The sequence below is a fragment of the Colletotrichum siamense genome (assembly GCF_013390195.1).
Source record: "Colletotrichum siamense strain Cg363 chromosome Unknown KSG_Cg363_contig05, whole genome shotgun sequence".
Taxonomy (NCBI): domain Eukaryota; kingdom Fungi; phylum Ascomycota; class Sordariomycetes; order Glomerellales; family Glomerellaceae; genus Colletotrichum; species Colletotrichum siamense.
The window spans coordinates 4,968,708-4,983,557 of record NW_023501018.1 but is presented as its reverse complement, the minus strand read 5'-3'; the positions used below and the strand labels follow the sequence as shown (position 1 = coordinate 4,983,557).

Sequence of the window (14,850 nt, the reverse complement as noted above, 5' to 3'; positions counted from 1 at the left end):
TTCGGAAATGCCCCGATGAATGCGTTATTTTGTTGGGCTGGGCGTCTGCGGCTCATCCTGGGCGTCGTCGAGATTAAGTTTTGGTCTATTCCGTGGGAGCGGACTGGCCCGGCTGGGCAGAGGGGAATTCGCGCTGCGCCTCAGAGGCGTGAGGAGGCGGCGCGGACTTCTCGCGGAATCGTGTCCTAGGAGCGCGGATAAATTCAGGCTTCGATTTATTTCACGCAGGAAACGTGACCGCAACGACAGAGGTACGGCGGACAGTGTCGACGACAAAGGCTGGTTGGCGAGACGGGTTGGAGAAGGCATGTCACACGTCACAAAGCACCGGCACGAACAAAACAATTGTAGAACTTTTGGTCTGATTCCGTATCTCTCGTGTCTATCGCAGAGTTTGTCTAGCTACCTGATTGTTGCCAAAACCCCAAAAGACTTCCGAGACAAGTGCTTCCATGATTCATGATTCATCCATGCCTAACCACCAACTTTGATCGCGTTCCCAAAAGAAGGCGTTGCAGACATCCAAGGCGAGACGTCTAGCTGCCGTCACCGCAGCGGTCGACAGTGGTGCCGCCAATGTCCATGAGGACGTCGCCGACGCAGCCGCCGTCCATGGTCTTGGGCATGCGGGCGCGGAGAGACCAGTAGGCGCCGCGGAGCTCGTTGTCGTCGTCGGGGTGGCCGAAGTCGATCCAGCCGAAGGCGACCTCCTTGATATCACCCTTGGCGCAGGCGGTGATCTTCTCGATGAGGCCCTTGCCGTCCTCGCCGCCGATCTGGTTGTCGGAGAAGCCGGTGCCGAGCAGGTAGAGCGTCTTGTACTTGTCCGTCTTGCCGGTCGCGGGGTCGAACCAGGGGATGTTCTTCTCGAAGCGGCAGAAGTTCTTGATCCAGGAGTCGTGCAGAGCGCGGACGGTCAGGCTGTGCAGGGCGACGCCGGACTTGGCGTAGATCGGGTCCTGCTGCTCCATGGGGAGGGGGGAGCGGTCGTTGCAGTCCGTGTAGACGAAGATGACGGCGCCGTCGGGGACCATCTTCTTGGAGGGGGTCTGGATGTACCAGGGCATGCTGGTGCAGTAGTTGCCGTCGGTGACAGCCTGGGGATCTTCCTCGGTGCCAGGGCCCTCGGAAACATCGCAGTAGCCGACCTCGAGGTAGCCGTCATCAGTCATAACCCACTTGGTCTTGAGGCCGGGCTTGGACTCGGACAAGACACCACTGAACCGAAATGTTAGCACACCGCTGGGAGAATCTCCAATGGGGAGTTTGAACACTTACCAGACCGTCTTCTTGATGGGGACCCAGGTGAAGTAGCCGCACTTCTTCTCCTCGTTCAGCTCGATGTCAAACTTACGACCGGTGGACGTGGACTGGCTCTGGTCGTAGCCGCCGGAGATGCCGAACTTGAGCGCCTTCATCCAGGCCAGCTTGGGCTTGAGACTGATGCCCCAGCCGTAGGAGGTCGAGTCGCTCTCGGTGATGCCGCAGGCGATGGGGTAATGGCAGTCAGAATGAGGGAAAGGTCTCTCCTCAGCCCACTCGAAGGTGGTTTCGGCCTGGCAGAAGCTGGCACACTCGAGATGGTCGTTGAACTCATTCCACTTCTCGCAAGTGCCGGAGGGGCTGGTGGCGATGCGCTTGCTATCAGTGTGAAGCTTGGCGGGGCAGTCGATCTCGTAGTAAGTGTAGTAAAGCTTGTGAGACTGATTGTCCTCGCAGGGGGGAGTGATGTCACCCTCATGGTTAGGACGCTTCGGAAGAGAAAGGGCAGAAGGGCCACCAGCAAGGAAGGCAGCACGATCCTCGGGACGAACAGCCCACATGGGAGGGTCGTTCCAGTCAACCTTGTCGACACTCTTGTTGTTGGCAGGCTCGATGTGATGAGTGAGGTTGAGGTCAACACCAGCGAACTCGGCAGGAACCTTGCGGTTGCCAGCCATGACCTGGCCGGCGATGAAATCATTGAGGTCGAGCTCGCCGTTGGTGAAGTCATTGACTAACATGACGCCACCGCGCTGAGTGTTGCCGGTGTTCGTACCAGCACCAGCGACGGCACCACAGAGAGCAATGGTACCGAGAAGAAGGGTCTTCAGGGTGCCTCCCTGGCCCTCAGGCGAGATGTCGAAGGCCACCATTGTTGATAAGGTGATGGGTGAACAGAGGGGATCGCGAGAAGTGCAGAAAGGGAAGATGGTGATGGTCTTTGAGTGAAGGATGGGAGTGAAGGGATTCAGGTTTGAGGTGCCTGGATCCTGGAAGAGTTGTTTGTGGAAGGGAAATTTGTGAAAGGTATTGAAGTGAAAGGTTGTTTTTGTGTGGAAGAGAGAGAGAGAGAAAGGTTTTGTGTGGGAGAGGAAGAGAAAGGTCTTGTGGGTGGTGGTGGGTGGGCGAAGAAAAGGTGAAAGGTGAGAGGCTAGCGCGGTCCTGATCGACTTCGAAAGGCAAGAGCGACGACCCTTAAGCGAGAAAAGTTTTCAATATCAGCTCCTTCCAGAGTTGAGGTGAAGTTTGGTCTGGTGAAAGTGAGAGTGGTGGTTAAGCGAGATCGGGTCCGGTCAACAAAGGCAAGGCGGTCTATCAGAGATTTTCTTGTTGTTGTGGGATGAACTTGTGGGAGGAAGGTGCGCGAGAGACAATTCCTTCCCCTTCAAGACTTTGAAGACGGAGGGAGATAGACAAACAAGAGAGAGTGGTATCTGGGCGGTGGTAAGAAGAACGTGACCATGGGATATGGACGAAAAGGACAACCTCTTTCTACTGACTTATCCAGAAAGATGCCTCCCAAGATGAAATCCCATCAAGGACATCACCATCATCACAGCCAGCAACTTTCAAGTCAGGTCAACTGATATTCACTTTCAAATTCTGATTAAGTAGGTTGACCCTTCTCCGGACGGTCAGTTGCAGCTTTGATTGCATTGATTCGACTCCCTGCCTAGATGTGCCCACATGCTAACAAAGTTCACTCACGATGAAAGGAGGTTGATATGCCTTGAGTCACGTACTTGTATTTGTGTTGTATATAATTGTAGGTGTCCAACTGCGGCCCAGTTGCAGGCTATGGGCCCGTTCTCCCCCATCTAATGTACACCTGCAACGTCTCATCTACCTGATGAGGCCATGGCCTCCCATAATGCTGATATGTACCTACTGATCCATTATTCTTACAGTCGTGATAAACGCCGGGCCAGACAACTAAAAGCCTGCCCCAGTATGGCGTCGCTGGCATCGAATCGATTCAAAATCATGCTACTCATGTGCTTATAAGAACCTGTTACCACCGGGCTGGGGCCGGTGTGGGGGAGGTGTGGGTGCCTCCGACTCATAGTCACGATCCCTTGGATCGCTGCCTCTTCTTGGTGGCGTTGTGATACCGCGCCCGTATCTCGAGGCTTGTGGGGGGCTCGAGTCGATAGCCCGCACCTTGTCCTCATCAATGTACGCATCTTCCTCCTCTTCCTCATCGTCGTAGTGTTGGAGAGCGGGCATCGAGCGGGAATCACCCTTCACAAGACCAAGTCGCTCCTCTTCAGTCGCATTCTTAACCTGTGGACTGGAGTAACCTCGCGATCCTAAACCATACCGGCTGGTGGGTCGATGCGCCTCCTCTTCATGTGCATGTGCATGTGCATGTGGAGAGTCGTTGTGATGCCTCTTGAACACGTTTGAGAAGGAAAATTGTCTCTTTGCTGAGTGCGGCGGCGGGGTCGGGGCCAAGTGAGAGCTCGCGCCGCTGAAGGCGCTACCTCGCGATACAGCGCGTTGATCGTAAACACCTGCGGCACCGGCGTACTCCATATCTCCGTGCTGCTGTCCAACTGGAAGTCCATAAACGTGCTCCCTGCTTCTGCCGTAGTACGGAGAGTGATCGTCGTCCGACTTGAGGGTGGCGACGGCAATCTCGGTCAACGGAACGGGATGCATCGGGCTCTGAACCTTCGGATCCTGGGTGAAGCTGGGCTGGTTCGGTGACAGAACGCTTCGCGCTCGCTCTCGGATTGTGCCTGCAATGCTCGAGAGCATGCCGGGGGATGAGGGACGATCATGTTCGGCCAGTTCTTCTTCGGTCGGGAAGTGAGACATGCCGAGGGGCGGGTGGGCTTGCGGGGAGCTGGGAATAATCGTGGGCGTACGAGGAACACCAGAGGGCACACCAGAAGGAACGCCAGAATGCGGGAGAGGGAACGGTGAGGTGATAGTGCCACGCGTGCTTCGGCTTCCCACAGTCATCGTCCGGCGTCTTCTCAATCCGTCCCATTCGTACATCGGCTGACCATCCTCGCTGACAGGCTCCAGAGACTCGCGCAACTTCTCTTCGTGCAATCGCTTGAACTCCTCCTCTTCCATCTTCTGTCTGGCCGAGGACAAGCGGCGCACGATGGCGGCGGCTCCACGGATGGCGTCTGCCTTGGGCTCCGTCTCGGGCTGCTCCTGCTCGGCGATGGTCTGAATTTGGTTAAGGTCTCCGGAAAAGACCGCCGTGTCGGGGACATCCTTGGCCGATTTTGAGAGTTGCAGCAAGACGACACCGGAGCAGATGGTCAAAAAGCCGTTAACGACAGTGATGATGGCCGTTGGCGTGCCCTTGAAACCTCTGAACAGGACAGCCGAAGTGATAATGGTCGTGCTGGTGAAGTAAACGTAGTATGTCGGAGTGACCAGGGCAGCATTGAACAGATTGAGTGCTTTCTAAGTTTGGAGTCAGCTTGAGGGATTGAGAGACCAGTACGGAAAGCTTACATTCAGATAGATGATCTCAGTCAAAAGGGTCGCAATGACGAAGACGAGGAGCACGTAAAGGAACCACTGGTTGAACTGCGACTGACCTCCGGCCTGGGCCACAATTGCGGCCCCGAGACCTTGCGTAGCAACGACACTCAAGCCTCCGACCCAACTGCAGATGGAGATGTAGACCAACATGTTCTTCTTACCCCATCTTGGGCCGGCATAGAGAGCAGTTGCGACAGAACCTATAATGATGACACCTGCGTAACTCAGGAAGGCGGGATGAATGACGTAGCTCTGCATCTGCTGGATATTGGCGACGGCTGAGTTCTCGGGCGCGTTCATGACAATGACGACGGATCCTACGATGCAGAGGAAGCAAGCCACCTTTCCCACCATACTCAAACGTTCCTTCAGGAAGATGGCCGAGAGGACTGCAGTTAGGACGACGGACAGGGCACCAAGAGGAGTGACGAGGATGGCATCGGTAAAGGCGTATGCGACGAAATTGCAGATTTCTCCCACAATCATCAAAATCATGCCGGTCCACCACCAGGCATTCTTGAGATAACCGTAGCCCTCGCCAGGGGCCTCATTGTACTTCTCGTTGGCCTTCAAGAGACCAACCTTCTTGATAACGAAGGAGCACCCGATGAATGCGCCAGATGCGACGGCCAGGGAAATACCGATAGCTTTGTACGAGGCTGGTCGCGTTGAGGTATCTGATGAGGAGGAGCCCATTCGGGCGTAAATTTCGTGGGCTGCCACAAGCAGTTCTCCTGATTGTTCCATGGCGGCGTGTGCAACGCCGGCGACGTGGTCGCCGGGGTGATGTATTTGGAGGGGCTTTCGTTACTCGAGATTCGTGGTCATTCGCTTAATTTCGTTACAATGCGCGAGGGTCGGAGGCGAGCTTTCTGAACAATACAGGGAGGACAATCGTCATAGGATACTCGTAGTCGAATGGGATGGAGTGATCGTACGGGTGAAGCGTTGGCGAGAAAAGGTAGGTAGGCGGCGTCAGCAGTGGGAAAAAGCGATTGTCAACAATCTTGGCAAAGCTTCAACAGCGGCGGGGAGCGGGTGGGTTTTGGGCGTCGAGCCGATATGGCACGGAGGCGTGCAGGGGTGCGCAACAGGAGCTGAGGGTGCTGTGATCGGTATGATCGGAACAGGAGTCTAAAAGACAAAACCGTCGGTGACGGGGAGCCTCTTTTTGGCGGAGAGTTGTGGGAATTGGTGAGGTCGGGGGGCTCGAAGGAGGCTGTGTCGAGATCCGTCGAGTAAGAAGGGTTCGCGCAGTGGGAGGTAGGGTTCAGGTGGTGTTTACAGCGGGAGCTTGTCTTCGCCACAACAGCTTGCGTCAGCCCGCTTGCATGAAGAGCTGAGGAGGTTCGTTCGTAAAAAAGGTCGTGAATTCGTTAGGTCGAGATCAGAGAAAGCGAAGCTATGTTGTTCTAGGACATGTGCAGGAGCAAAGAATACACATGCAGAACAGCGCAGACGGACGAGCTCGAGTTCAGTCGGAGTGCAGGCGGACAAGGCACGGTCGTCTCGCTGCAGGAAAGAGCACCTCTCTGAGAAATCAGGCAGGTGACGAAGCGGCGGGAGCTCAGCTGATAAGAGAGACAGAGCGTAGGTAACGGGAAGAAGAAAAGAAAGTGACAGACCCCAAGACATGAAATTGCAGAAACGGACTCGATGGCTGGGTGGACAGGTGGGACATTCGTATGGGAAAGCGCAAAACAGCAGCAGCAGCAGCGGCAACAGCCAGACAAACGTGCGCTGAGCTGGACTGGACTGGACTTGGATGGGACTGCGGGCTGGGATTTGGGATGGAAAAGAACACGACGGACAGGGTGGTGCTGGTCTAGAAGCCCGGCCTTTTGGCGGTGCTGATTGGACAGAAATGAGTGTGTGGGTGGACTTTGGTGGGGGGCGGGCTCACTGTGTCTGGTTAGCGCCTTCCCGCAGCGCGGGACGCACCCTGTTCTTGGAAAGAGATGCAGTGGAGCCCAGGGGCTTTCCTGCCACCTGTGTCAGTGTTCTGCATCCAGTCCCGTCGCTGTCGTCGTTCTTTTTAGCCTTCCCCGGTGCAGTTGCTGCGATGCACCCGTGTAAAAATAAAATGAACTGCCACTGCCTTCACTTGTTGGTAGACACCACGTAGGTAGGTAGGTACAGATGGCTGAGGTGGATAACATCCTGATAGGTAGGTACCTCAAGCCCTCTCTGGCACTTTGTCCTCCTCAACACCTCCAGTTAAAGATGCATATCGCGGACAGACACCGTCGTCGCAACACTGCATTGGATTGACAGACAAACCTTCACAAGCCTTGCCATGCGCATAAGGCAACGACATGCACACCACATCTTTCCGTCTTTCGTCGGACCATCCCACCAGTTTCCGTCCAGGGAACGAGGGAATGCGAACACGCTGCTTGTGCCGCACCAACACCGCCATCCCCGGCAGGCTTGATCCCAGCGGCGGTCTCGAACACAGGCCTTGGTTCTCGCTCGTCCTTGTTTCTTCGCCACGACAAACCTTTGCTGGCCGTACTCGTGCTCGAACAGGAACTGGAACTGGCACTGGCACTAGCAGGTGCTGCAGTCCGTCCCGTGTCGTCGCCATGTTTGTTTCGCAATATTCTCGAAAATTATGGACTCGGCCACCAGACGAAGGCGCCAACCGCGGCCCCTCGACGACGTCGCCCCGTTTCTCCTTGCGACGCCTGTTTTGCTCAAGCCACCAACGCCATCACCTCTTTGGCTGTCATCGCACATGGGGTTCCCCCAGCTCTGAACTCTGATACGATGCGACACACGTCAATCCGCATTCAACAGCAGTCAGTGGCCTTTTGCATCTGTGTGGGTGCATACGTCGTCCATACTCTGTTCAGTTGGTTCCAAGGTTTAGATTCAGATTCAGAATACCATGCCGACAGAGAGGGCAGCGCTCGACAACGTCGCATCAAGCATCCCGGCCGGTGATGTCAAGACCAGCCAGGAATGTGGCTCTCTGCAACGGGTGATAGGTCCGTGTCGCTTCAACGTGCGACAACCAAGTCCAATTTAGACCCCTGTTGCCTCGCCCTCCATCGCCCTCCTCCTCGCCGTGGCAACGAAAACAAGCCTTGCGCCAAGGTCAACAATCCATTCCAGCAACACTCGACTCGACTCCATCACCACGTTTGTCCCGCGTCGTTGTCTTATCCGTGGTTTGAGATGAAGAACTTCAACACGATGGGTGGAATGATGGAAGAGGAGCACCACGCAGCTGAGCTCATCCCAGGAACAGCCCACTTGGCTCATTGAACACTCGCCGCTGCTGGGATGATGCACCTCTGGCTGAATTGCTTCAGCTGAGTGTGCCCAATCGACCCCACCACCAAGCCCGACCTCCATCATCCCCAACCTAAGGTAGTCGGTACGTACCTCCCTCTTCCGCAATGTCACTCCGCCAAAAACAGCGAGGATTCGCTCATCGCCTCCCCCTCAAGCTGACATTCATTGCCAGCTGTCAGTCATTGGCTGCCGACTGAGCCCCTCCACCTCCACTGACCCAGCAAGCAAACAAGCAAGCGAGTCAACTCCAGCTGCACGCGCCATGCGTTGGCCACGACCGATTCAAGGGACCCTTTCACCTGCACCAACTGTGTCACAATCCTCTGCCTGCATCTGCCTGCCATGCATGCCAGACGGATCTCTTACCGGCGCTTCCCCATTCTTTCAGATCGCTGGGATCCGACGGCCACTCTCGAAGGGATCTGCCCGCCGTCTGTCCAGTTCCGCGACGGGAAACCGTCACGGGCCTCGACCAAATGGCAACCTCTGTCAACATCGCCTGTACCAGAGTTGTTCGGTGTGATGGCCTTTCGCGAATTGGAGGCCTTCGAGGGCACGGTGAAATACGACTATCCTCATTTCCAGATATGATTTGCGGGATTCCTCCAGCCCCTCGGATGAAAATAGCTCGCACTGCCATCTGCAGTAAGCCATCTCAGCACGGTTAACACGGCGGGATGGCAGAACGCCTCAACGCTGGTCTAACCTCCGTCTGTCAAGCTTGTTGGCATAGCCTCCGCGGCGTGAGCTGCACATTAACAGCCTCTCGATGCAATCCTCGGGGACGCTGTCAGCAGCCCGGGGCTTACCATGCAGATGGGTACGCGTACTGACTTCAAGCACTCGCTGCTGAGAACACGAGTTGTTGAAGGCATCCTTGCTGAGGGGCATTCTAGATACCTGTAGTCAGACGCTCAGTCCAGCGACTCGACATTTCACCTGCCAAACAAGTCGGAGCAGATATTAGTCGGGAAATCACAATATTCCATCCGCTGTCGGTGAATGCCGCGACCAACATCACTCTCCAGGCTGTTTTGGTCATCAACATCTACAATTATCAAAAGTTTGATGATCAGCGGATCCTGTTTCGCGCACAGGACGGATCTACAAGAAACAAGGCGACATTCCGTGAGACTCGTGCGGGGCCCGGGATCGGCCCTCCACGGCTCTTGCCCGCCGCGGGACGTTGGAGCCGCTCCCGAATGTCTCGGCGTTTTGCCCGACCTCAACAGTATCATGAACGTGACTCGCCCAGTACTGGTGGAAGTTTCAGCAATCAAAAATTCTCTTCGAAACATCTTTGGGCGCAGTGCCGACGCCTTGGCCGACACGAAAACTTCCAGATTGACTCCTCCGTTCCGGAAAATTGATCGTCTTGCCAAGCCATCAACCCGGAGCTCTACAAGTCTTGGCAGCGATGGCATGCCAGCCCTACGAAAAGAAAGCAGCATCAGTGTTGATCGAAAAATATCCTCACGATAGGTGTTCGTGTGTCAATCAGACTCTCGGCAATTCTGGAAATATTCACGGGGAGCCTGCCGCTCTTTGGGCCTGTTGACCAGCAGCGTGACCTGAAGGCGGTCTCGTTGGCTGGGCTGGGCTAAGGTCTTCTACGCTGCCCGGCAACACCCAGCTGTTCCTATTCGCCATGATCCGCCAAATCAGACCTCGATTCTCAAGAACACGAAAACTCAAAACCAGGATAATCGCCAACCTCCCAGACCACACAAAGACGCGATCTTGGGCATCAAAGTTGCAGCACCCGGCACTGCCGGAAGCTCATCACAAAGCCCCACAGCCCAACCAAATCAATTGGGCTGGCAAACTACAGCATCCATCGGCCAGCAATCATCCAGCCGCCGATCAAGTTCGGCCATTACAAGGTGCACTCGGCCCGCAGAGGCTTCCGTCGCTCCGACCATGACCGGCTGGCTTTTCTCCACCCCTCCGTCCGCATCGGTGTAGTCGCCGAGGCCGATGTTACGGCACAGGCACCTCGTCTCAATGAATAATCAGCTCTTGCTCCCGAGGCTGCGTCTCGAGGAATTCCCCTTGCATAATGCCATCGACATAGGAATCACCTCTGAAGTAGTATCCTCCTTCATCTCGTGGTCGTAGAATGGTCGGTGGTCCAACTCCCCACACCAGGGTTACCACATCCCCCGACGCGGTTCCGAAATGACCGAGCCCAAACATGCCCTTTCTCGTCTTGGACAGTGTTCGGTGTTTGCAGCTCATATCACGATACGCCCTCCCCTGAAGTCTATTCGCAAGATGTTCCATCTCCTCAGCCTTCACAGGATCGACGCTTCTCAGCGCCTCGCCATCCCACATCCCCTCGCCGCGAAGAAACTTGAGACCCTCTGTCGACAAGTCCTCCACGTCAAGAGGCACTTTTCGCATGGTTCTGCGAAGTATTCGAGGTACGTCGTGCATCTTGCTGTCGATGTACATCTGCCAACAGAACTGGAACATACACGCGTACCCCTTAACCACGGTCCTCCAGACATAGTCCTCTCCTGGGCCCGATTCCGGGCCCAAACCGACAAAGTCAACCATGGAATCTTCCCACTGCTCCCAAATTTCTACATTGGCCGTTGCTGAAGCTCTGATCGTGGGCTCGAACACTTCGGTAATCTCGTCAACTATACATCCCCGGCGATGGAGGGTGCTGCCCCCTTGCAAGCCTACTGACACGTCACTTTCAGGCTGAGATTTGCCCCGGGCAGCGGAGAAATATATCTCGCCGTGGTTAATCGAGTATGGCCTCACACCATACCTGCCAATCTCACGGAAATCGGGAACCCACGTAGGCAGCTCCCCTGCGGGTTCTCCAGGCTTCACAGAGTCGAGGTTGAAATACGTCGGAGCAGAGTTCTCTAGCATGGCCCTTGTCGCCCGCGTGAACACCTCCCCAAAAGACTGCATGTAGTCTGATCCGAGGCCGTGCTTTTCGTCCTCGTCGAGCACGCCAAGAAGGCCGATGAGGAGATCTCGCGGGTCGGATGCAGCATAGTGCGATCGATCCGGCGCGGCGCCCGTCTCCCATAACACGCGTCTCAGCAGAGGCTCGCGGCGGCCTTGACGGAGTATGCCTCGGACTTCGAGTGCTTTGGTAGGGTATAACATCAAGCTGTGCCTCAGGATGCTGACTTTTCCAACGTACCACATGGTCGTTAATGCGGCATCAAAAATGTCTAGTGAGACTCTCCTGCCGCCTACCATGACCACCGCCTCTTGTGCGAGGGCGACTTCTTGTATGATCCAGATCCTGCACCAGTAACTTCGATGTAGAATGTCAGAGACACCTGGAACAAGAATTTGGCTGTTCTCACTGCCTGCTTCTCCTTTCTCTGGTTCTGGACCCATTGTCGACGAGGACGGCTGGATTTGAATACTGAAAGCCCGGAAAACTACCAAGCCAAGAAGTTTACCATTGAACTTTTTACTCACTTCAAATTCATAATTCCATCGTGAATCAACCACTATGTTAAATCGAGGATTTATATAACTGGACTCAGTCTGTCTTAGGAGGTGTTTCAAGTCGAGCAAAACATAGTTTTGGTAGGTGATGGCGAACGATAGTGGTTTCAGGACAGCCCTTTGTTCCACACGATTAGTCATTGCTGTTGAACAACATGCATATATCAACTGACAAAGTCACTGATATAATTAGAGACGTACGGAATCAAGAGATTTTCATTGACTGCTGTATAAAGGTATGTACGTCGCAACTCCATCCAGTCGGTCACCTCGGCAAACAAGGTCGCGCCCTAGAGTACGCTCCCTACCCCTTACGCCCTTGGTCGAAACTTTCGTTGAAGAACGTTTCCCGAGTCAAAAGGTTTATTGATGAAAATAAAATGTTGGAAATGTTGATTAATCACTAATTCGTTCGAAAACAGCCGGTGGGATCGCATTCGGTCCTGCACGGAGTCTGAGGCCTCAATACATTGTACGCTTTCCCACGACAGCCTAATAACGTTATCCTGACGGTTTCAAGCTTTAAAGGCGAGCTGGACATCAACGACACCGCGGATGAGCTCCTCCAAAGATCTCCACTTCATCCCAAGAATCTCGTCCGCCGCTTTGGTCTCCGCGCTCATGGTCGGCGCACCCTCGACCGGGGGTTTGAGCTTGAAGCCGGCGGCGGGATAGAGTTTCTGCACCAGCTCCGCAATCTCGTTCCAAGATGTCGTGACGCCGGAGAGGACGAATTCCTGGAAGTCCGCCGGGACGGGCGCCGTCAGCGCGCGGTAGAAGGCCTCGGCGACGTCCCTGACGTCGACTAGCACGGGAGGGAAGGTAATGTTGCCTGTGCGGACGAAATCGAGGAAGAGATAGTTGATGCTGTCGGCTTCTTCGGCCTTCTTTTGCAGGAGGCTTGGTCCTGTCACGAAGCTGGGGTGGAGAGTCAGGACTTTGAAAGAGGGCTTGTTCTTTTTTACCCAGTCTTCCGTTGCCTGGTGCGCGAGAACCTTGGAGCCGTGGTATTTCTTGGTGTGTCCTGGGAGGCCTTCGGGAAACTCCATGTTCAAGTCAACCGGTAGGTCAATACCAGCGCGCTCTGGAACTTGGTTAGACAAATCATGCACAGATGGAAAGCATCCCGGTGAAGTTACCTCGAACGACTAGGCCGTCGCGAGCCATTGAGAAGAGGGCTTCCAAAGGTAGCAACGCGAGGATGGAAGACGTGACCAAGACCCTTTTGATAGATGGTGTCTCCTTCGCGGCATCAAGAACCGAGAGCGTGCCCTGGACAGCAGGATTGATGTAGTCTTTTTGGAAGTCAACGCCCTGGCCCACCATGGGCGATGCCACATGGATCACGTAGTCCACGCCAACGACAGCATCGGCAAACGCATTCTTCTTTGTGAAATCGGGGATAAGAATGAACTGGAGCTGGTCCGCGAATGCTGAGAAAGCTTCTTGGAGTTTTTGAATTTGCTCTTCACGGCGAACGCTCAGACGGACGCGGTAACCTGCTTTCAAGACGGAAGATGCAATCTGAGAGCCGATGAAGCCGGTGGCTCCGGTGATGAAGATGAGCGAGGCGGACATGTTGATAGAGTGAAGATGCAAGGCGAGAGATGTAACATATCACTCGTGTAGAGATGATCAGAATCGAGAATGAGTGAGTTACATGTTGTGCACTTTATACCTTTGACATCAGAGACGCAACAACAGAGTCATGAACCCCTATCAACCAGCCATCGCTTGGCAATACCATATTTTAGACGCCGATATTATGCACTGAGCAGGACCTCATACTTTGGCGTTGGCAAGCGTCCATGTACCAATTCGTCCGAGCTCCCCGTGTACAGGGATTCCTCTCTACCCACTCTCGAGCATTTTGTCAGAGTAATGAAGCCAAAGATTACTGATCAAGCAGCGGTGGCTCCGGACAACACAAAATCACCCAGACCGGCGACCGCCCGTCGGAAATATTTATAAGCGTTCCTGGGGTTAAACTTTCCAATTGTCAATATGTTCCAAAGCTTACAAAGTCGGCCGTTGTGACCGTGATGCTTCCGCTCATCCAGCTCATACAGGATATCCCAGTGGGCGAAGCTTGGCGTAGATCTCTTCTAAGCTAGCTGGCAGTACATGCCCATCTTCACCACCGTCCTTGTTTTCTGCTTCTTTGTTATGCTCCTGTTGATCTTCTTCCTCGTGGTTCTTTGCTTCACTTTCAGCACCTAGCTGCCAATACTGAGGACTCCACTGCCCCTCGTATTCGTAGATCCCTCCCCCAATCTTGCGAAGATAGCCGGCCATTTCAATTGATGGAAGCCAGACTGGAGAAGGCAAGATATCTCCACACTTGCTCCAGCAGAGGGGAAAGCACTCCTTTTGAGGTGGCTGTGACCCGTCTCGACTTGCTCTCCCTGGGAAAGGCAAAGCGTCACCCACAAACATCTCCTCCAAAAGTTGCCAAATTCGGCGTCGGTTGTGCAATCCAGGAGGTACATGAGAGAGGTCGCTGTGGTAGCCCGTGGTGGCCATTTGATGAACGAGTAGCTCCCCACGTTTAGGACGGTCTAGTCGAAGACCGTAGTCCACCCCGCGACTGAGTTGTCGGACTAAGAGTTCCCAGTCCCATTCAAAGTCAGAACCACCTGGGCAACTCTCGCAATCTTTGGCGTCGATAAGTGTTGGATCAATGTCCCACAACCATGGCAGAAGACCACGACGACCGGCCTTGAGTGTGTTTTTCCAGATCTTCTGTGGTAGAACTCGCGAAGAAACCCTAGGCAAGTCGCTCCCCATTGACGTGCAGATCTGGTCAAGGACTTCAGTTGGCATCGCAGCCAAATCTGCCATCAGGCGCGCAGCGTAATCACTCGCAAAATGAACCTTTGAGCGACATTGCTGCAGATTTTTCAAAAGGTACTCGGTTAGTCCGTCGATCTCTAGAGGGCTGCTCCCCAACGTCTGCAGACCTTGTGTTAGTATCGGCCATGGTTGGATAGATGAATTGTGTGATACGCACATAAAAAAGATTCGCCCTTGGGGATGAAAAGGGCCCGGGCCAATCAAGTCCAGGACACTCATGCGCCGACCATTCAAAGGAAGGTATGTAGAAGTCCTTCGTCCAAATCGTAAAGTTTGGTGCAAAACAACCTCCATGCCGATCTGCACACTTCATTGTTACTGCCTGCCTCCATCTCAACGCCATGAAAAGCCCTCGCAAATCTCGGATATGTGTCGTTTGTGATGTTTTGAAGACAATCTTCGCAATTTCCAGACATGCTGTGTGAACCAACGCATATGCTCGGT

General features: G+C 54.4%; 3 protein-coding genes across 3 annotated transcripts; all 3 read right to left on the bottom strand.

Annotated features, from left to right (window-relative positions):
* Positions 1-536: 536 nt before the first annotated feature.
* On the bottom strand, positions 537-2,135 carry CGCS363_v008891 (uncharacterized protein; the record flags this gene model as incomplete). Its single annotated transcript, XM_036640740.1, has 2 exons — positions 537-1,218; positions 1,279-2,135. 2 exons carry the CDS (start codon positions 2,133-2,135, stop codon positions 537-539), a joined length of 1,539 nt encoding a protein of 512 aa, XP_036493932.1.
* Positions 2,136-3,261: 1,126 nt separating this feature from the next.
* On the bottom strand, positions 3,262-5,517 carry NIPA2 (Magnesium transporter NIPA2; the record flags this gene model as incomplete). The annotated part of the gene is made up of 2 exons (XM_036640739.1): positions 3,262-4,689; positions 4,741-5,517. The coding sequence occupies 2 exons, from the start codon at positions 5,515-5,517 to the stop codon at positions 3,262-3,264; spliced, it is 2,205 nt and encodes a 734-aa protein (XP_036493933.1).
* Positions 5,518-12,068: 6,551 nt separating this feature from the next.
* On the bottom strand, positions 12,069-13,131 carry CGCS363_v008889 (putative uncharacterized oxidoreductase; the record flags this gene model as incomplete). The annotated part of the gene is made up of 2 exons (XM_036640738.1): positions 12,069-12,637; positions 12,693-13,131. The coding sequence occupies 2 exons, from the start codon at positions 13,129-13,131 to the stop codon at positions 12,069-12,071; spliced, it is 1,008 nt and encodes a 335-aa protein (XP_036494078.1).
* Between the last annotated feature and the right edge of the window lie 1,719 nt (positions 13,132-14,850).